General features: G+C 36.2%; 1 protein-coding gene across 5 annotated transcripts; it reads right to left on the reverse strand.

Annotated features, from left to right (window-relative positions):
• Positions 1–372: 372 nt before the first annotated feature.
• RCOR3 (REST corepressor 3) lies at positions 373–20833 on the reverse strand. Of its 5 annotated transcripts, none has more exons than XM_018085194.2 (11): positions 20713–20777; positions 19178–19230; positions 18938–19057; positions 17318–17479; positions 16851–16975; positions 15248–15326; positions 12322–12540; positions 10610–10687; positions 9775–9832; positions 4248–4489; positions 373–3819 (listed from the first exon to the last, which is right to left on the reverse strand). In XM_018085194.2, the coding sequence occupies exons 4-11, from the start codon at positions 17468–17470 to the stop codon at positions 3475–3477; spliced, it is 1299 nt and encodes a 432-aa protein (XP_017940683.1). In that variant the 5' UTR covers positions 17471–17479; positions 18938–19057; positions 19178–19230; positions 20713–20777; the 3' UTR covers positions 373–3474. The 5 variants fall into 5 exon arrangements, with proteins under 5 accessions (XP_017940683.1, XP_017940682.1, XP_017940684.1 ...); XM_018085193.2 differs by having other exon boundaries at positions 18933–19057; XM_018085195.2 differs by lacking the exon at positions 18938–19057 and adding an exon at positions 17860–17976 and having other exon boundaries at positions 20713–20763.
• Positions 20834–21257: the final 424 nt, after the last annotated feature.

Below are 21257 nucleotides of genomic sequence, written 5' to 3' on the forward strand. Positions count from 1 at the left end.
GGCTGACTTCTCTACAACTTCCTTTGCATTTTTGAAACACATCTCTAAGCAAACAATTGCATGTTTGGCTTTGCTTTTGTCTGACAACACATTTCTGTCTGGCACCAGCTGTAAATTCAGTCTATTCCTTTCTTTTGCTATAGAGGCACAACACAGTTTAGTAACCTTCAGCCTAAACTCTGCAATTCTACTCTATCCATACATAAACTCCCACACATATAAGATACTGGTTTTTGTTTTGTCCTCTATGAATTGTGAGGTTTCCAGAACAAAGAAAAATCCCAACGATATAAGGATGAACAAAAACCTAAGGACAAAAGTAACTAATTCCTTTTGCTCACGATCAACAAATTAAACTGCTTTACTATGATGTGCAATGTTTAGTGATTGTTTTATTAAATGCAGAAATATCTGCTCAACTTCGTACCCATTCTGATTTAAAGTGCAACAATTAAATCTGATAGCTCTTGTACATCCATATTTTGCAAGTGTTGTTCCTAGAATACATGTCGTTCAGATTATGCCTTGCATTTGTAAAATGTCATTTTTTTAGTACCGTTTTGCTTTATTAACTAAAATAAACTGTACAAAAAGCTGTAGTTACATTAGCTTTGAACAATGTAGAATACACGTTCTCTGCCAAACTTTAGTGTGCAAACATTTTACATTTTTTAAAGTGACAAAATTAAGCCAACCTTGAAGTCAGAGTTCATTACTACATTACAAAACAGGAGACTAGATATGGCAAAAGAAATTTCCCACTGAAATCAACACCATTGTATAATTTTATTTCTAATTCTTAAAAAAATATAAATGAATTTAGAAGAGAATCACAGTATAAGGGCCCTAACATATTAGACCATTACAAGGTACATAAAAATAGAAGACACAGATTTCTTTGAAACTTTAATCCTTTGATTAAGCAGCAAGCATATCACTCTCCAGGCAAACACTGCTTAAAACAAACCCTACCCCCCAAAACAGGACGTGCAAACTGTATGCACATATTCTGCAAAGCACACAATAAAGACATTTTGCTATGTACATACTTATTTAGTACTACAAATGCTAGGAGTTCCCTACTGTGTGCTACAGTGTATGCAAATTAAGAAATACTACCCTACCTATCTCTGACCCTCCCTCCCCCCTTCAAATACAGCACCTTTGCCCAGTTATAGAATATTTAAACAAGATTAAACGGAATTACAATGTACTGAACAGTTTTATAGCAGTTGGTGGTGGCCAACTGTACTGTAACACCCAACATTCTGCATACTGAAGTCTATCGACAAGAGACAAGACAAAAATTAGCAAAGGTACAATACACACACCTGGGAGACTCAATGATAAAAACAAAATAGAAAAGAAAAAAAATCCTGAAGATGAATCTTATCACTGTTAACAATTAAACTGAGATACTTAGGATGTCAAAATGTGCTAGTTTAGTTTTGTATCGGTTTTAAAGACCAGAGAGGAGCCAGATTTGTGTGTAGGGGACACTTAAGACTTATGACTCCCAGAACACAAATTTCCGTGGCCATGAATTCCTTGATGCTTGTTTTATAATGCTGCTTTTCTTAGACAGAAGGTAATCTGATGCACATGTAGTGGCTAAGCATCTACTCTGATACAAAAGAAAATTTGTAAGATTTGTATTTGTACAACACCTCAGCACACCAGTGAAAGCTGTTCAGAAAGAAAAATCTCTCAAGTTTGATCTGAAAGTACTTTTAAATGAAGAACTAAAACATAAAGGTCAACACTAACTGCAATTCAGGCTACAACTATCAAATCTTAATACTAGATTTTCAAATTAAATAGGATCTGATAGTATAAGAACTTCCCTTTGCACAAAAAAAGGACCTTACCCAGCTGCTAAACTGATCGTTAGTCCATTCAATGTGTCTGTGAAAAAGCATAGGGAGAGCACAATCCATTTTCAAGTAAAGTCTCATTTTAGTCAAGAGCAAATCTAGTTAATAACAAAATGGATTTAAAAGAATTTTCAAACACCATTTCAGCTATAAGCAAAAATAATTTTCTAAATAGTATGACAGTCAACATAGATGTTATTACATAGTCAAGAATGCCTTATTTTTCAATAGCTTAATTCAGATCAAAAAGTTTCAAACAGTGCTACTCAAGTTTGGAGCCTGGCTTACTTGGAGGGTAGAGGCACCTACTTAAAAAAAAAAAAAAAAAAAATAACACACCCCCGCCCCCCAAACACTGCTGGGCATCAATCAAGACTTCAGACAAGAATGCAGTGAAATGAGTTTCTTTCAAACTCCTAAAATTTGGAAGCACTAATTAAACACCCAAATGCAGGTTTTACTGAGTCAGTAAAATAAAACAAATACCCCACCCCTCCTCCATACTCTCAACTCAGCTTTTTTTGCTGAGAAATATATCAGGAATCAGAGATAATCATTTAACAGTAAGACTGGGTTGGCAGGAGGTAACTACTATCATGATTTTCTACCAGCACCACCAGTGTCTATACTTCCCTCATTAATTCTTAGGCAAGACATTAATGATTTAACATACACGAACTGCAGACTGTCATTCTCAGAGGAATGAAATTTTACTGTACTTACATTAGAAGAATTAGTGGAATAACAAATTAAATTAATGGTTCTTGCTAGATGATTCCTCTCCTGTCAACCCCCTGGGTGGTGGAAGCTGCTGCCTCTCTAGCCTGCCCAGCCCACAAGAGCAATTGCAGCAGGAAACTGGACTCCTGTTTTCAGTTAAATTCTATGAGTAGAACACGCATGAGATTTAATAAGTTTGGTACAACAGCTCATTGAGTCTTCAGAATACTCTGAAAGAGGAGTATTTAATGAGCCACTACCTTTTTAAATAAGAAAAAGTGTTCTGGGAAAAACATGAAGAGAAGAAACATCTACATTTTACAAGTGTGTGAAATGCTTCTACTGTTACCTAAACAGGGCCAAAAATTCCGAACCTAAAACTGTTATTTTTATTCACTAAAAGGTAAAAAAAAAAAAAAAAAAGGGGGGGCAAAAAATTCACACACACAAAAAAACCCAACACTACATTAGAGTTTCCTACAATATTATCTATTCCTAGATTTGCCAGACTACTTTCCTGTAGTTAGATGCTTGACTATAAAGAACTGTAATAAAATAAATAGAGTAAAAATCAGTTAAACAAAATCTTGGTGTGTTGAACATTTATTCATTTAAGAAGTTAGCTTCCTTCAACAGTTATTCATATAGAGGAGGGCTGCATTGTAGGCATTGTTCTGCTGTACAAGTCTTCGGCATAAAAATATTTTTATACAGGTGGTCATTCACGTTGTTCCGTTTCTAGTTATTAGCTTGCTCCTCTGGGAAACTGGTCTGATACCTGTGAAGGCTTGCTCTTTTCTCCCCTTCATTATTTGGAAAAAAAAAGTACACTGATACAATTTTTCAGATGTGGGAGTTAGCATAATTCTGCTTTATTTCTTCAGTGCAGAGTAGACTGAGATTCTGTCTGAATTCCAATAAGCGAGGGTGGCTGCTGGCCACTAACCGTGGTTAACACTGGCCTTGGGTTTAGACGAGGAGGCATGGAATTAGCTGGGCGGATGAGCGGTGGGGGAGGCTGATTTAGAGTCGGCCGTGGCTGAATAAATCGTGCCTGCTGTTGAAGTGGTGGAGGCTGACGATGGAGAGCAGGAGCAGCAGGAAGTGCTGGACGAAGTAACGGGGGCGGCTGATTTAAAGTTGCCATGGGAGCGGCAGGTGCTGGAGCAGATGCCTGTGCTGGAGGTGAAGGGCCTAAACACTGAGTGGCCGGAGTGCTTTGTGCCTGCACAAAGGACAAAGACAAGACTGCATGAACAGCCATCCCAGCCAGAACGTGACGTAGTTGGGCTGCCACTGTCCACTACACAGGAAACAGCATTTAAAAAAATAAAACCAAAGAACTGAGAAGTTACTGAAAAGAAATCATCAACCAAAACATTATAGACAGCAGAACTAAAAATATTTATGAAGCAAGTCTTCTTCTAGAACAAGAACTGTATTTTAACAATAAAACAATAATGTGATTGTCACTATCAAAGGTGCAGTCCTGCTCCCAGCTGGTTAACGACATTGGTTGAAGTTCTAAGCAAGCTCATCATCATTCTTTAGAATGCGGTTTGCCACTCCACACCAGTTAACCTTACATTTTATCACTAAATAAAATGCTGTTCCTCAACCCATGCTTACTTATTTCTGGTACACAAAACACACCTCATCTTCTTCATCAGTGCTCTTTCCTGATGGCACATTAGAAGTATTTTTTGTGTCCTCCCCTAAAGCAGAAGCATCACCATTAGAAGCCAGGGTTCCTTGTTCCGCTTCCCATTCCTGCAATACCTCCTCTAAGTTAAACCGACGCCTGTAGTTTACAAAGAAGTTCTTCACTTGGCCAACAGTCTTGTTGCCAATTACATCTGCAATAGCTTGAAAATCTTTACCATATTTTCGGACACCTGGAAGGCAAAGTAAATAACATAGCTGTGAAGAATCAGTCAGACACAGCTACGTGTGATGTATTTATAGAGAGAACCTATGGGACCTGCAAACCAAGGACTCACTAATTAGGAGGAATTCTCAATTAGAAGAAGGGCCTCAATTTCCATTAAAACATAGTAATTTTTAATTGCATAGCTATCAACATACAAATCAAGAACTTGGTTAAAAGGTCACTCATTTAAAAGGTCATTCTCATTTTCTTAAGAGATCCTGGCTTACTCACCAAGCCTCTCAGCCTAAAACCACAGAGCTCTGGCGTCAGACAAATAAAGTAAGTCCTTCAGTGTGCTTGCAGTAAGGGCAGAAGCCCAAGACAAGTTCAAAATGAGAGGAAGGGGGACCAAGCATGTGTGTATAGCTGTAAACAGGGTATAACACTAGAAGTGTCAAGTGATAAACATTGATATCTTCTACAGGTTCCCCACATGTGAGCTGCACACACGTTTCTTTTCCCGCAACCAGAGCAGAAGGAGTGGCACAGGGCAGCAGCTACTGGGCAAAGCACGGGGCAGAAAGAGGGGCACAGTTATGTCACAATACACTGCTCATTCTTGCACTTATGACATGCTCTCTTATGAGACTATTCAGAGCAACTGGCAAGAATTCACCTAATAAAGTCGTTTTGAAGCTTTCATTCACTGTTTGAACTGGGTAGAAAAATCTAGGGGTTTGGGACAACCACCTTGGAGAACGTAAATATATATAAGCTGCTGGTGTCTGTTTATAAGATGGCCCAGACAAGCTTCCAGGATCAAATTCCCCAGTGAGCAGCAGCATGACAGGAGATCTTTGTGTCATTCTTTTAATTCATTTTTGTATTGACAGCAGTAGTCACTTTTGTTTACAAGCACTTCACAAGAAAATCCCAACAAAAAAAAAAAACCACTTTAAAAAAAGTTCTAAACCTATATTTGCATATAACACAAAACCCCTTGAGCAAAACATTCCATAATTTTAAACCCAAAACTGGAATTATAATACAAAGTGCATTGATTTTGTTATATTTAGATTATGGGTCTAGTTCCTCCTCTCTCCTGCTTAAGAGAAAAAAAAAAATCCTCAAACTCTCTCACATCCTAGAACATAGCTTTTAGCTGCACAAAGTATATTTTTAATTACAAATGTCCAAAAGTTTGGAGACTAAAAGAAATAAGAGTTTTATTCCAGAGTGAGTAAATAGAAGACTCATTTTTTTGCTCTCAGCTACACATGAGTGAATTACAATTTGACTTTTCCTGTGAAGCTCCTGATAACTAAACTCATTCAGAACATATTACAGTGCTTAGAGAACAGGCACTCTGTCTCATTACAGGAAGAGAAATTTATGCCTGATTTCATGCCTCACTTCAGAGGGTGAAGCAAAGGATTCAGAAAGTGAGAGCTGTTTCAAATATGAAAGCTATGTTAGTTTTCAACTTAATTGTGAAGAGTGTGACCTTCAGCTTGTTCTGCTCTTTTCTACTGTCCTCATTATTAGGCATTTCTGATGTGCTAATGCACACTCACCGGAATTTAAAAGAGAACTTCAGCTCCAGGATAGTAATGATTTCTGTACTGAAGCTGATGTTTCAACCGTCAAGAGCCCAGCTACATTATTTAAGATATTTTCTGGGGCATATAAAAGAATACAACCATCCTGATTGCAAGAACCTTATAAAGATGTCAGAATCACGTGGGAGGGCATGTATCTAGGCAAAGCAAAGACAGATTTGGCTCTGTGCTTTATCAGTTGTGCAAAGTATCAGCTATACTCCCTAAAAGCTGCGTGCACCCAGGGAACAGTCCTTCCAGTGTCTTAATATTCTTTGACTGACCTACCATGACTACCCTTACTAATTCATTAAATGTTCACTGCAACATATCTAACATCCTGTACAGTTAATCAAGTGAACAAAGTGCCCAGCAGAACAAAGCACATTTCTGTTTCAAACCTAATTCAGAATTTCAGTGATTTCAGCCCTTTCTGTTACCATGCTGTCTATACTTCTTTCCTTCCTTAATTTGCAAAACAACTGAGCCTCTTGGCTAACTTAACTAAAGTTGTCAAAAATAAGGTCTTAAAGCCTATTTCTGAGCAAACAGCTTGAAAACAAGGTATCTTGCCTTCACTGAGAAAAAACCTAAGGAAAATAAAGTTTCCTTAGTTTAGCTACATGCAGCACTACTCATTTTGTATTCTTTTCACAGTGTTATTTACTACTGCTCTAGCATCACCACATTACTTCTACACAATGATGGAGTAAAATCCTTTCAAGCTGCATCAGAAATAGAGGAAATTCACTGCATGTTTGTGAAAGTTTTAAGTATAAGGTGCTGGCATATCTGTAAGAGTTGATGCCAACCCATCATCCCTGTCAAGCTGGTGCACATTACTTATGCATCCTTATGCAAATTCAGGGCTAAACACCACCCAAATTATTTCTCCAGTGTTTAATCTGTTATTCAATAAAAACAATTTTATTAGGTTGCTGAAAGTGAAGCTCGAAAACACATAGTCACTTCACATGTATGAATGTTTTTCTCCTGGCTCATTTGAAAGTAGTCCTGATCATGGGAATCCTTCGAGCTCTTCAAAACTTCGCCCAGTTGCAAAGGTGCACTGGAACACGTGAATGCTCTTGCTTCATTACAGTGTTTCATCTTGAATGTCTAACTCAGAGAAACTCATAAATCTAAGTTTGATGCTGTCTAAACTGCTTAATGCTGTACAGCACAGCAAACACTGAGAGGCATACAGAATATTAGTCTGGGTCCCAAGCAATACAATACAGCACTACAACGAGGCAGGAATAGTTAACAGCAACCTCTGGGTCATGAGAGCTGCAGTTGCACTGTGATGGGAATTACAGTGCTCCCAGCAATCTTACACAGAGTTAGATCCCAGTTGTCCCAACTGTTTTCCACTGCAATGCCATGATAGTCATGCACACTGCTTTTCAATTCCAATTCTGTTGTCTTGAACAAGAGTTAAAGCATTTTTATAATTGCATTTTTATATGGCCAAGATCTTAGTTTGAAAATATGATCATGCTCGTACGTTTCTATACATGAAGTTTGTAATTTAAGAACACTATCTGATGAACTAGCCCATTACATTCAATAACTATTCAGACAAGGCTGAACTGTTACCTGATATATTTGCAGTACAATTTATCGGTTCAGAGATCATAAGTCTGAGTCCACAACCCCACTGCAGGCACCCATGGTGCTTTTAAGATGACACACAGCTCTACATGAAGATGGTTTTTTCATTACCCCCCCTTCAGTTACTGGCAATGTCTTAAGATTAGCCCACAGATAAGAAGAGTTTTTTCATGTTTAGGAAAAACAGTATCAAAATTATATTACTACGGATTATTTTTATGATTTCCATGGTTGGATTTAATGCCCAAATTGAAGTGAACAAATCACAGAAGTGCCACCTACCTGCATAATGTTTAAGATCTTTGTAAAATTATTAAAAACATGCCAAAATGCATCAATACATTTGATGAAATAAATCTATTTTAAATGTACAAACTAAGTGTCCCCATGCTCAAGTTAACTTCCAAGTTCAAGCCTAACAAACATTATGGTAGCTTTTAGTACAGCAACCATGGCTACCTTCTTTTAAAAACAAGCAATTATTACGAAGCAAGAGATCAAGGTTCTTTAGCCTGAGGGACAGAGGTTAATACCTACAACACTCTTCATTCCAGGAGGGAGAGACTACTAGAGGGCAGTAGGTAATGGAGGGATAATAAGAATACTTTGTTTCTGACATTAAGGTTCTGTCCCATTTCCATTTTAGACAGTAACAAAGAAAAGGGACTATTAAGGAAACAATACATATAAGAAACACATGTAAATTCAATGAAAACAGATTTCTTCCACAAAGGCTGATTTCTCACCCTACCCTTAAGTACTGCAGCTGACTAGCTTTATAAAACACAAAACATCCCCTAGGGAAGAAACCAGAAGACTAAAACTCTCCAAGGAGTCACCACCAACCCTTGCTCTCTTTTGCCCATCCTCCAGTTTTATTATTTATCTTATCAGTGCCATAGCTTAACAAAAGCTGAACATATTCTTACAACTTCCCAAACTGACGCTTAGTGAGAACTCTGGTAACTAAACTATGAAAAGCCAAGATGGCTTCAAACCTTTCATGCTAAGGCAGGCACAATGACCCTGGATTTCCCCCACTTCCCCAGCAAGCATTCTACTTACTAGATTATCACAGACAGGTATCTCCTTCAGTTGCATTTGGGAACAAAATTATGATCTATTTAGCAATACTGACAGGATGAACTTGGGAATCCAAGCCTGAAGCATCTAAGTTGAAAGGCATTACTTCAGACACACCATGCTCTTCCACATTTCCATTCACACCTCAAAATAAACCTATCTTTAGCTTCAGTTATCTGACTAATAACTTCCAGGTATGGCATACCTGACAGCTTTTCACTGATACCCTGATCCACTGAACATTTTATACTAAAATTCAGTTTTTCAATTTAGAGGTAGAGAATACAGAGAAATAAAGCAGATATATCATCTTTATAAAAGATGATTCGTAGAAGTGAGTCAATATATAGTGTCTTCAAGACAGAATCTCCAGGTATTTCCCTTATATGTTCCTTGATTGGGCAGTGCATGTTAAAGCAAGACAGGAGTCAGTTTTCCTTCATATAAATGAAATAAATGCAATTTAGCTGTATGAATAGCCTACTAGAAAATTTTTTTTTTTCCAATAAGACTTAGTCAAGTATTCATATCCAGCTTCAGACTCTTAGAAGGCCTCTGCTGTGGTTGTATAAAGATATCTGCTCTTTTTTATTCCCTCACAAACAGAGAGAGCAACGGTAAAGCAGATTTACTTCTGGTTTTTCCTACTTTAAGAATATAGAAATGTCTTAAATGTTTGCTTCAAATTTTATTACTTCAACAATTACTTCAGTCTTCCACTTTAGAGAAAGTCACGTAAGGTGATTTAGAAGATGAATTTTTAGAAGGGACTTTTTGGTACTAATACAGTTTTTAAACCCTGCTTAGTTTTTTTCTTTGGGATTTAATATGAGTTAACAGAAAGACTAGTGTCATGTTGCTTTCATGAATGCCCTAAATATTCTCCCTAGTTTTACTACTTTCCCAGTGACCAGATAAAGTTTAGCTTTTAATTAGAGGGAAATACAAACATAAGCCTGAGTACCTCTGCAAATCCTTTGAATCAGATTTCAACTTGCTGCTACTATTAACATACCTTGTACTGCAAGAAGCTGCTCTTCTGTGGTCCAACGGGCATTGATTTTCTGATTAGACTATTAAAATTAGAAAAATGGCACAAAGATCATTAAATTGTTTCAACAGCTGCAAAATATCTGAGCAATATATTTTACTTGCACTACATTTTGCAAAGTAGGTAAAAGTCTCTTGCTTATAAACCATAAATTTGTAGGTTAAGATTGTTTTCATGAAGAGGTAGTAGTATTTATGAATTTGAGCTTAAAACTATACCAGTACTTTTTCCTCTGTTTATTACAGTTCTTAGTATCAGCTATACCATAACTTATGCACAAGCTAATGATCTTTATGCAGACAGAATTTGAATTTATAGTTACATTTATCTAAACTATTAGGACTTGGTGACTAGAATGTTTTGCATTTATGTTTCATATCCAAGCCTTTAAAACCAGCCAAGAGAGAACTTCAGTAGTAATAAATCATTCACTTCAGATGCCCAAATGTATATATAGTCATGTTTTCCCACAGAACATAGAATTTATTACTGGCAATCTACACTACCTATTTTTAATCCGAAAAAACTCCCCATGTATCAGGACTCAATTTCAGCTCCCTCTTATTATGAACAGACATGACATTTCAGTTTTTTCTGCTTCGTTATTCAGCCAGTTGCCATAAAAAAGCCTACAACTGATTTCTTGTAAAGGAGCCAGACTCACCCCTACATGTAATTCTATGGATCCTGTTTGAGCTGCTGCTGAAATGCAAACACTGCACTGCAGCAAAACACATTTCTGCAGCTTCCCATTAATGTAAGTGCAAAGCCACAAGTTTTAATATTTATTCTGATTTACCTCAGGAGGTTTGAATTCTTCAATCCCGCCTTCCATTTTCTGTTTAAGTGCACTGTTTACTTGCTTAGCATTTTGAACCTTGGTCAAAAACAACAAAGTTAATCAGCTCCACAAAGAAAGTTGGTCACTTTACACATATATCTTCACTAGGATTGCCACAAGTGTACCTCCTAAGTTAGAAAGAGAAATATTATGGTTTAAGGCTTCACTACTTTTAACTGTTTAAAAAAAAAAAAACAAAAAAAGCCACAGCACAGTTTACTATGGAGAAAAAAATATTTAAGCCAGTGTTTCAAAAGAACAGTTTGCCTGCAAGAATATTAAAAGTTGGACACAACAAGCAAGTTTTGATAGTGATGTATATGCTCCTGAAGAATGCAGAATACTCTAGACACAACTTAATTCTTAGAAATGTGAGATGTACTGCACACATTAACTTATTAATTTCTTCCTTCTAAAAAAAAAATAATATTCATAAGATGTTTCCAGTTAACTCTTTCTGACAGACTTTGTTTATTGACCTTAGACCACTCTGATTTTCTTTAAAGGTGACTCTTGGAATTATTTTAAATATTTCTTAGTCTATAAAAAGGACAGAGCTTCCAAACTATGTATATACATATCTATGAACCACTTAAATCTGACAGTGATGCACACAAGGCAACATAGGTAAGAAAATAGTTTTGCATACTATGGTGCACAGCTATTACAAGTGTTCTTAAGTATGGACACAAAAGTAGACAACTCAGTGGGAGATTCCAAAGGCTGCATCTCTGAGATCACTGCAAGAAAAAAAAGAGAAACACAACCTCAAGGCTGTAACTCACCTACACTTAGGCTAAAGAGTGAAACCCACCTATGCTATTTAGCCCCAGAGTCCTGCTGTGACAGAAAGAAGCATATTTCTCCTGTAAAAGAATATAAGGGAGCAAAAACCCCATGAAACCCTTTATTCACTCCAGGATTTTGCAACATGGCAGCTCTATAGGGAGGCAAAAATTCCAGGAGCTAAGCCTTAACTTTGTAGCCTCATTGCTCCTAGAAAACAAGCATGCACATACTGCTGTACCCTTAGAACCTGAATAGATTCCACGTTTCAATTTTAAATGCCAAATTTTAACTTCTTCATGCAAAGGACGCAGGCAATTGTCCTCTTAAAGGTGAAGACTACAAAGCTTTTCTAAATTTAATAAGAAGTAGAAAACTTATCAATTCAAACAGAAGTAACTAGGCCCACGATTTCTACACACCTCCCATATTTTCATGGTATGTGGGGAAGGACATCCAGAAAAACAGCTACAATTTAAAGCATAACAAATGTAACTTCCTCTGTGTCATTGGCCTTATTCTCACTTGTCACACAAATACTTTTAACAAAGCTAAAAAAAAAAAAAATCTAATCAAATATGACTTTAGATTTTTTCCTGTCCCCAAATCTGTAGCACTGTTTTTATGCCACGCTTCCACCCACCCTTTTTTTTTTTTAATTAAAACAAGAAGTCATCTTGCTTCATTTTATCCAAAAGAGCAGATGAATGTAAAAATAAAACCAAAGAATAGCTAGTGTCCAGCATTTCTGGTGATAACTGTGGAATAAAATGAGGAAGACTCACATTAAAGAAGCTTCAGAATCTTCACAGATAATCTTCAAAACCATTACAATCAGAACAATCTGAGATGAAAAAAAAACCAAGACCAATAACCCATGGTACCTGTCGCTTTAACGAGATTAGTTCCATATCCAGCTGTCTAAGAATTGTGTTGGCTGCATTGGGACTACAGGAAACAGCTATCACATCTTCCTGGGTCAGGTACATGCCTTTTGGTGGACGGCATTTGGAACGCTGAGAATGGTGGCGATGCTGCAAGCTCTGATACTCTCTTCTACCCAGACCTATTTTGCTGGTCTGAACAGGCTGCTCATTATTGCCCTTTAATTTACAAGAAATAAATCATTAAAGAATAACAGTATCTTGTATACAACTTCATAAAGTACCACGTAGCATTGTAATGTCAAATTTATGACAAAGAAAACCTAAGCTAACATCCTCCTCTGCATGTAGTATCCAAATAAGCCTTGCAGATGAGTTGATGGAGTATATCAGTCATCTGCTGGATAAGTCTGCATTAGTCTAAGCAAGGTCAGTTTTCAAAACTTTTTTTTTTAAACATGGCTGCAAATACAATAAATGTTACAGAAATCCCAGTCTGTATACTCTGAAAGAGGGTATAAATTTAGAATCTCTTATGTGCAGAGAAGGTAAACAAGATCTATCTATCTTGTGTTTAAAACAAGTAATCAGTGACATTACACATTTATTTCTGATCAGACAGGAAGAGTTCAGGTAAGGATTAAGTGGGAAGAATGACAAAGTCAACCAGGACAGGCAAGACTGTAAAATAACACCTCCACCTGCTGTAAGCACTCTACAGAAAGAGATTATGCTGTTTGCTTTGGGAAGAGGGTGAGATGATTTGAGTTTTGGAAGAGAGAGGATGGACATACTTTTGCAGTTACTATAAAAATCCCCATAATTTAGAAAACTTAAGCCCTTGTTGTCTGCCTTTTTGAAGACGAAAGGGATAGCAAAGAAGAGAAAGTCTCTGTAACTACTGTTGGGACATGTTTGGACACCTAAACATTTCAGCCTTATCTTCAATGAACATTGATACACAAGAGCTAGTCTGCATGTATGTGACTTGGTTAGAGCAACTGATTAGGTTTCCTATAGACCAGGAACAGAGACAAAAATTACTTTCTCTGCAAGGATTTTCCAATTCAAAGCAATGCTTAGTACCAGAACAGAGATGGGATTTTTAGCTACTTCAAACAGCTCCCTACTGCTCCTCCCTGCTGGCACCCGTGCAGGTTAAGAGGAGGTGGTCATCTGATCACAGCAAACAGAAAACAAAGTGCAGCAGCCATTACTATGTTCTGTAGTGTTAGTACAGATCAGCAAACAGTATTTTGTTCTACTACACTTGACCTTCTGCCATGTTCTCTTCCCAGCTAATGTAACATCTTAATCTAGTCCACAGACTTCACAGAGGCCATCTTAAAAGCACCTAAGATATGTGCACTTTCTTGGAAAATTGATATAGAGCCTTACATCTTTAACATCTAAAAGTCCCAAGATTAAGTTTACTTCTGCCTCGTTTATACCATTTGTTTTTCTGGTTCTGCATTGCTCTTTCAGTATGAAATTGCAGTTCCCTGTCTGTTCAATCTGGATTTTAAGTGAAAATATTCTCTCAAGCTTTTGACTTGCCAAGCTAGAGAGTTTAGCTTATTTTAGTTATCTCTGGTAACAAAGTTTCCATTGCTCTTGTATGTTCAGGCAGCCTACTCAGTTTATATTTTGCTCAGGAAGTGAAAGTACGCAAATCTTACCAGAAATACCAGATCACAAAGTTATCTTATGTAAATGCAAATAGCTCATCAGAAACTACAAACCTATTTGTCCTGTTCCTAGAAGTCTATCAACACAATATTGTTCTGGACTGCATGTAGTGATTCAAACAGTAATGAAGTAAATTGAGCAAAATAGTCCTTATTTAGACATGGCTTGGGCAGCAACTCCAGTCATTAGATTGCAAGAACATTGTTACAGTAGCAGAATGAAATGTAAAAAGGTTCACTGTTAGACCTTGTGACATTTCAAGTTCTAAAAAAACATACCCCCTCATATTAAAACAATAATCTCTAACTCTTTTACAGAAAGGGGTAGTTGTAATTGTCCTTTTTTTTTTTCCTCCCTAAGGCAGCTAGATAAAGTGAGACATTGAAGGTCACTGCAAAGCTCAGAACAGAATCTAAACCTATCAGTCTCTTACTCAAGATCATTTTTGTTAGAACTGCAATGTTTTATTAATAATCCTAGATATCACTTTCTGGGAGTGTTAAAGTTTTGCACTACTTCTCCTCTCACTCTCAGGAAGCATGAACTGTCACATGCAGGAAAATCACAAGTGTTTTAAGTTGATCAAGGAAACGATCAAATGTTTACACACTTTAATGTGCTCTTCTAGTCTTGTTCATAAATACCCTAATAAATACCTTTCAAAAAGAACCCAAAAAAATCCCCCAAACCTGAACATACCCCAAACAAGGCAATTATCTGTAAGGCTAATGGTAAGTGCTCATTAAGATGACAAAAATGTTTTTCTCTACATTTATTAGTAGAAAGCGTCTCAGTAAAGCCACATATTAGCTGAAATGCATTGCCTCACTGTGGCTTTGAACAAACAACAAGAGTTGTTCTTAGAGAAACATAATTTAATTTTAAAATGAAAAGAAAACATTTTCATTCAAATAATTCACCACCAGTAGAATTGTAAACATATTAACAAGACTGATGCAGGGGAAATACTGTTTTACCAGGTTGCCAGAGCACACACTTTTTATAAAACTTGAAGATCTCTCAGGACACAGTGGAGGTAACAAGAGATGCATTTATATCCCCAAAACAAAAATATGTGATAAAACTTTGTTTCAATAAGAAGTTGACAAGATCTCGATCACTTAAAGACCCTGAAATTTCAGCAGGCTTCAAGCTAAACCTCTGTACTACAACTCATTCTTCACAACAACACATTCACAGAAATCAAACCAACATTCACCATTAAGCAATCTGTTACCTCCTTTTTGGCTTCTTTTTTGGGATCATAATCACTATCATTTCCATCCATGGGATGAGCTTCTTCTACATCATCATCACTAAGGACAGATTATTAAAAAAAATGGTCATTTTATCTACTTTTTAAACCCAAATATATATATCTGTACCAGGGTAAGACAGAATTATCTACTCTAAGTATACATGTCAAAATTATTTGTAGGTTTCAGAAGACAGTTGTTACAAGTATATTTTCCTCATTAAATTCCAGGAATTATTATGATAAACAAGCAATACTAAACTACAGTTTCAAAGTTCCTTTAAGCAGTGCTGGTACCGCTGCCAAAAATTTTGGTGTCAGTTTTCTTTAATTCGACACCTGTGCCAGTGTGAACACTTACATGGTCAGCTATACCAAGCCTAGAAATAACCTTTCATTTGCCTCATTAGTTTCAACTGATCAATTTTCAAACCACTGCACCAGATGAATAAACCCCTGTTGAAGTCTGTGGGGAGCAAAAGAGCACAATATATGATGGGAAAGTGTGGAAAGTGTGGGACTACTTTTTCATCAAAGTGCTCAAAATCTAGCAGGGAGCTAGATGGGGGGGAGAGAAATGAAATCTGCTGAACTCAAAGAGAAAATGTTGAAAAGTCAACTTAGTCGAGTTCAATCCAGTCATTCTGACAATATAATTTCCAAATAAATTCATGCAAAAACACACAAAAAATTTTTAGTTATTACCAAACCCCTCCCAAAATGCTGTAGTAGAAGCAAACTGATTTTAGCCTGTAATTTTTCAAAAATAAGGTTATTAAATAAGCACATGAATTTTAGATTTCAGGAGTTATTTTCAGTAACATATTAAAAAGACCCTTTTGCTCCACTTATGCAGTTTTCCATAGACATAAAATTATACTTTCCAATATAAAACATAGATTATGTTACTTATATATTCAACACATTAAATCACCTTTTAAGAAGAGCAAGTTAATACTCAAGTATACTAAGCACAGTATAACTTGAATTTCATAGTAACTAGGGGAAATGTTATTCCCTTCTAGGCATGACAACAAAACTATTTTGAGCTCCAATTCTCTCTGCCTAATAGCACTTCTAAGTCTCCTAAACGGAGAATTTATATAAAGTTGTTATAAAACAATACTTGGGCATTCTAATCACTACATCTGTTTACAAGGGTTGATCTTTCAGTTTTAATTCCATCTTAGTTCAAAAAAAATCCAAACAAAAACAACAACAAAAAAAAACCAAAACAACAAAACAGAAAAAACCCACTCTCCTCCCCATACAGTGATATAAGGTTAGACTTCTCAAACAAAGTATTATTTCTAAACCACATTCCTAGACTTCAGGGTTTTTTAAATCCTTGTTTTTACACTTATCCAGTAAACCACTCCAATCTGTTATTACCACTCACACAGATTGGAGTGATAGTTCTTAAAGCACAGGCACCAAGCCCCTTGGTAAAATCAGAGACATCACAACAGATGCTCAGACCTAAAAAACATGGTTCATACTGAAACATAATGGCTAGAAATTACTCCCTATCTCTACTTTGGAAGACTTTAGTCTCTGGTTAGCTACTTAAGAACCTATAACTTACCTGTCACCTTGATTATTTCTATTAGCTAGTTTTCGAGCCTGCCGATCCATCAAACTTGTCCTAGACCGAGTTTTTTTCCAAGAATAGTAATATTTTACAAGGCTTGCAATGGTCTTGTCTGGAAGCTAGAAGAATTCATTAACATATTAACACTTTTAAAAATTAAAATTCCACCCAAAATTATAATTCTGCTCTGTTTACAGTTACGTTTAACAAAATATTTTAAGTGCATTGATAAGATGGAAAGGAGGGATGTATTTCATGTACATTTTTAAAAAGGGGGTGATTTTTCATTAGGGTGAAAAAGTTGTACATCCAAGAGACATGATAAAAATACATTAAATCACTTATTCAAGGTTCTTTCTAAAGCTTTTACACAGAAATCAACATGAAGTTTCAGCCCAAGAGGAGAGTTTGTTCTGGCGCATCTGAGTTATTTAGTGCTTCTGATTAAAATATTACTTTACCATTTGCTGGATCCTGTGAAAGCTCTTTCCATGGAAGCTAAATGCTTGTTCAAATAGGACTTTATCTTCAACTGTCCATTCATCAGGGAAAGGAGTGAAGTTAGGGAGATCAGCGAGGGACTTCTCAATATTGTGTTTATGCCAGAACAACATGCCGAGAGCCTTTGAAAAGAAATAGTCCCTCTTTGGATTAAGTCAACTTTCTAAAATGTTGAGACAAGCTAAATAAAACCAGGTGATTTACTTATTTAGAATAAAATTTGACTATCAGAACCCCTTCTCAAAATATATTTACAATTTTGCTGGCTATTTACTGTAGGTTACAAAATTCTCTTTAGAGACAGTGGGCACATCTGTACTTTATTAATGGTATGAAAGCCAGACAATTTAAGGTTGGCATGGCAGCAGTAATTCTAGAGTAGCATAAACTAGGCCGAGAGGCTCAAATCTGACCTGTTTTCTTACTTGATAAGCATATATCACCTACACAGTTCCTTACAGGCCTTTATTACCAGCCCACTCAAAAAAGAAAATAAAAATACTTTTCAGCAGCCAGAGGATCATCCAAAATGCAAGTCTGAAAGTTCAAAGTGAGAGTGGTCTTTCTACAACTCTCCAATCCACAAATAACAGCACGGCCACTTCCATGTCATGTGCACCTAATAAGGAATGGAAATTTAAATATACTTTCTTACATAATTTCATTTCTTGATATTCTAAAAGAATTTTATGTTCATTAGGCTTTCTGCCAGAGAACCATTGACAGATTTGATGCCAAGTCTGGCATGGGAATTGGGAAATGTAATCCACTCAGTTTCAATCATCCAGCGCAGACATGATCACCATTTGTCTTTCTAACCCCCTGATGTCACATCTTCCAATAACCTGCACATAGCAAACCTCTTTTCTTGTTAAAATGGCAAGTGACAAGCACCTCTTGCAAAGATAATTTCTATTCCATTGTGAACAGTCCATAAATATTTTGTACCAAAAGTTATTTTGAAAATTCATCTCTTTTAGACTCGGGATCCATCAGTTTTCTCTCTTGCTTAACAAAAGTCAAGCCATAAACAAACATCACGAGACCGCAGGTATTCTGAACATTGTAACACTGGCAGCCTCTTTTTCAGACAGCAGTTGATGAGCAAGTCTTTGCTATTATGAGCTTCCATCCTCCAAAACTTGATCATACAACTTGGTTTCACTTGCACATCACATATTTTTTCACAATAGGTAACCTCGCTTTTACATAAATTGGTTAACTGATGAAGAAAATTGCAATAAAACTAAGTGCAGATCAGCAAAGTTTTATCCTTACTTTTTAAGGAATGGTGACTGAAGGTTGTTAAATGAAAAGTGAATTTGTTACTTTCAAACATAGAGTTTGAGTCCGTTTTCCTGCCTTTGAAAAAATGACTCAAAATTGGTTTGTCTTTTTTTTAAATATGCAAGAAACCTTTTCAATACCATCCCTATCACAATTAATGGTTCAAAATTATACCATATTTGTATTCTAATGTTAAACATTAAATTTGTAAGCTGCTTCCCTAAGAAATTCTTTAGCTAAATATACACACACAATTGCATGACATGCCCAGTGTATCAAGAAACATACCAAACCTTTCAAAAGTGCACATTACAAGCTGAGCATGTCATGAAAACAAAGAGCTCAATCTTTTGCAGAGAATCCAGACCACAACTGTATGCAGATCCATTTAACTGCAGTGTTTGCTGCCGTGCCTGAAGAGAAACAGCGTTAATTAATGGTAACCAATGGGAAAAAAACCAAAAAGCGTTGTGTTACAGTTTTATATTTAAAAAAAATCCTTTAAATGAGTATCCTCATTCCATAGCACTTACCTGTTCCACGTTGTATCCATGTTTTTCCTTTGCTATTGCTATATATTCATCCACTGTAACAAAGCAATGTCAGAATTATTCTTTAGTACTTTTAGCTCTGCTATGTGACACAGAATAGAACATGGGAAGACAGTCTCCCCATGCTTTAACACACTGCATAGGCCCAGATTCCCCAAAACATTAACTATAATCATAGCCTAATTAATAATAAATAAACACACTGAATTTAATCCAACATTTTATGAACTTTTACACAAGCTAATTCTGCTTTCTTTCACATTTTTACAACAACAAAACCACAGTGGCTCAATTTATTTATTTAAAGCAGAGACTGACTGGTTATTGAAAGGCTATGCCTTTCTGGGACCCATTCCTGGGTTAGTTTTAAATTGAAATACTTATACTGTTCATATTCCCAAGCATGTTAAAAATTAAAGAGGTCCTCTATCAATGATTATGCGTATTCTCAATATCAACATAGTTTTCAATGACCAACATTGATTTTAACTATGACATTAATTCCTTTTCCAATAGAAAATATAAAAATTTAATATTTAGGTCTTCAAATTCACCAATAACATTTTTTAAATCATATTTAGCGACAGTAGAGCCTGCTTTGAGTTGAACACTTTCCATCATTTTGCAATTAAGTTCTACTTTTTTTCAAAGAAACAAACTCTTCCCATTTATCTTCTACAGTTCACAATTAAGTGGCAACTACATAGTTGAAAGGAAGCATGATGGAGAAAACAAAATAATTATATTCTCCTTATTCAAAGGGACAAGAGATGTCCTTGCCATGAAGTGTTGCAGCAAAGAGTTAATTGTACTTCAAAGAAACAAAATATTTAATAATCATAGTTTTAGAGTATTTTATTTCTAACTGTTCTGCAGTAGTTGAAGGTATGTTCTCTCAAATGTAGAGGGATACAAGTCTCTAACTACTGGTATTAGGTAGAAACTGTCCTGAGGACCAGGTTCTCATGGCTCCATGCTCCAAGTTTACTCCTCTATATTACATTTGGGAAGTTCTAGCATAGGAGACAGGTTTAAACTAGATTAACCAGATAAGTGATCACATTTAGTCAGATGACTCCTGTATTTCAGGTCACTTTTGAAGGGAGAAAAGGTTCAATTTTTCCTTATATGGCAGCAACAATAATTTCCCCTTTAACTGGGCCTCAACACATCTTTTCTGAATATTTCCACTGCAACTCCTTCTCCTAGAAATTTAGAGTAGCAAGTTCTTCTGTTCAGATATTTTATTTTTTTTAATAACTAAAGGTTTCACAGATACTGATGACAATAATACAACATAGGCAGTGTGATTTGAAACAAAGACTTAACTAAAATAAGAGAAGGTGATCTTTCCTTTCCTTGGAGTTTTCTAAATAAAAAAAAAAAAAAAGAGAAGCTTTGTGTTTAATTTACTAATTTGCAATTTCACTGTGCATAAAAAAAAAGAGCAAACAGGCACACCAGAAACAATTTAGTTATACTTAAGCACTCAAAACCCTAAGCAGCTAAGGACTTACACTTGGCATCTGGAATATTATGATATGGAGACCATACAAGCATCCCTCCATTATCTTTATCAGTATATTTTGTGGCACCTGTAAGAAAACAAGTAAGTCTCAGTATTTCTAATTATGATCTAGAGAACAACTACGTGACAGTAAGCAAAATTTAACCATATTAGGAAGTCCAGTCCAGCTACTAAGGGGAGGAAAAAACCCCAATCGTTAATTCCACATTATCTTAAGACATTGAATGGCTGAATTTGAACATTATTCTTATGAGGTTCAAGCATAAATAAACATTGGAAAAGATCCTTGTTACCACAATTAAACCACTCAAGTGCATTGCTAAAGTTGGAAAGAATCTTATCTAGTTCCAATCCCTTCATCACGGGCAAGAAGACCTTACCCCATCCAACCTGGCCTTGATCACTTCCACAGATGGGGCACCCATAACTTCTCTGGGCAACCTGTTCCAGGGCATCCCCACCTTATGGTGAAGAATTTCTTCCTTATATCTAATCTGAATCTACCCTCTCTAAAGTTGGCAAGGATACAAAATT

The sequence above is a fragment of the Manacus vitellinus genome, unplaced genomic scaffold, assembly GCF_001715985.3.
Source record: "Manacus vitellinus isolate BGI_N305 unplaced genomic scaffold, ASM171598v3 scaffold_8_pilon, whole genome shotgun sequence".
Lineage (NCBI taxonomy): Eukaryota > Metazoa > Chordata > Aves > Passeriformes > Pipridae > Manacus > Manacus vitellinus.

Excerpts from the sequence above, each read along its gene's own strand:
- RCOR3 (XM_008932919.3), bottom strand. The coding sequence starts at position 20,755 with ATGCTTGTATGGTCTCCATATCATAATATTCCAGATGCCAAGT. Across the intron at positions 19,231-20,712 it reads TAATATTCCAGATGCCAAGT|TGGATGAATATATAGCAATA; the intron begins GTAAGTCCTTAG and ends GCTTTGTTACAG. Across the intron at positions 12,541-15,247 it reads AAAAAGAAGCCAAAAAGGAG|GGCAATAATGAGCAGCCTGT; the intron begins GTAACAGATTGC and ends TGTAAATTAAAG.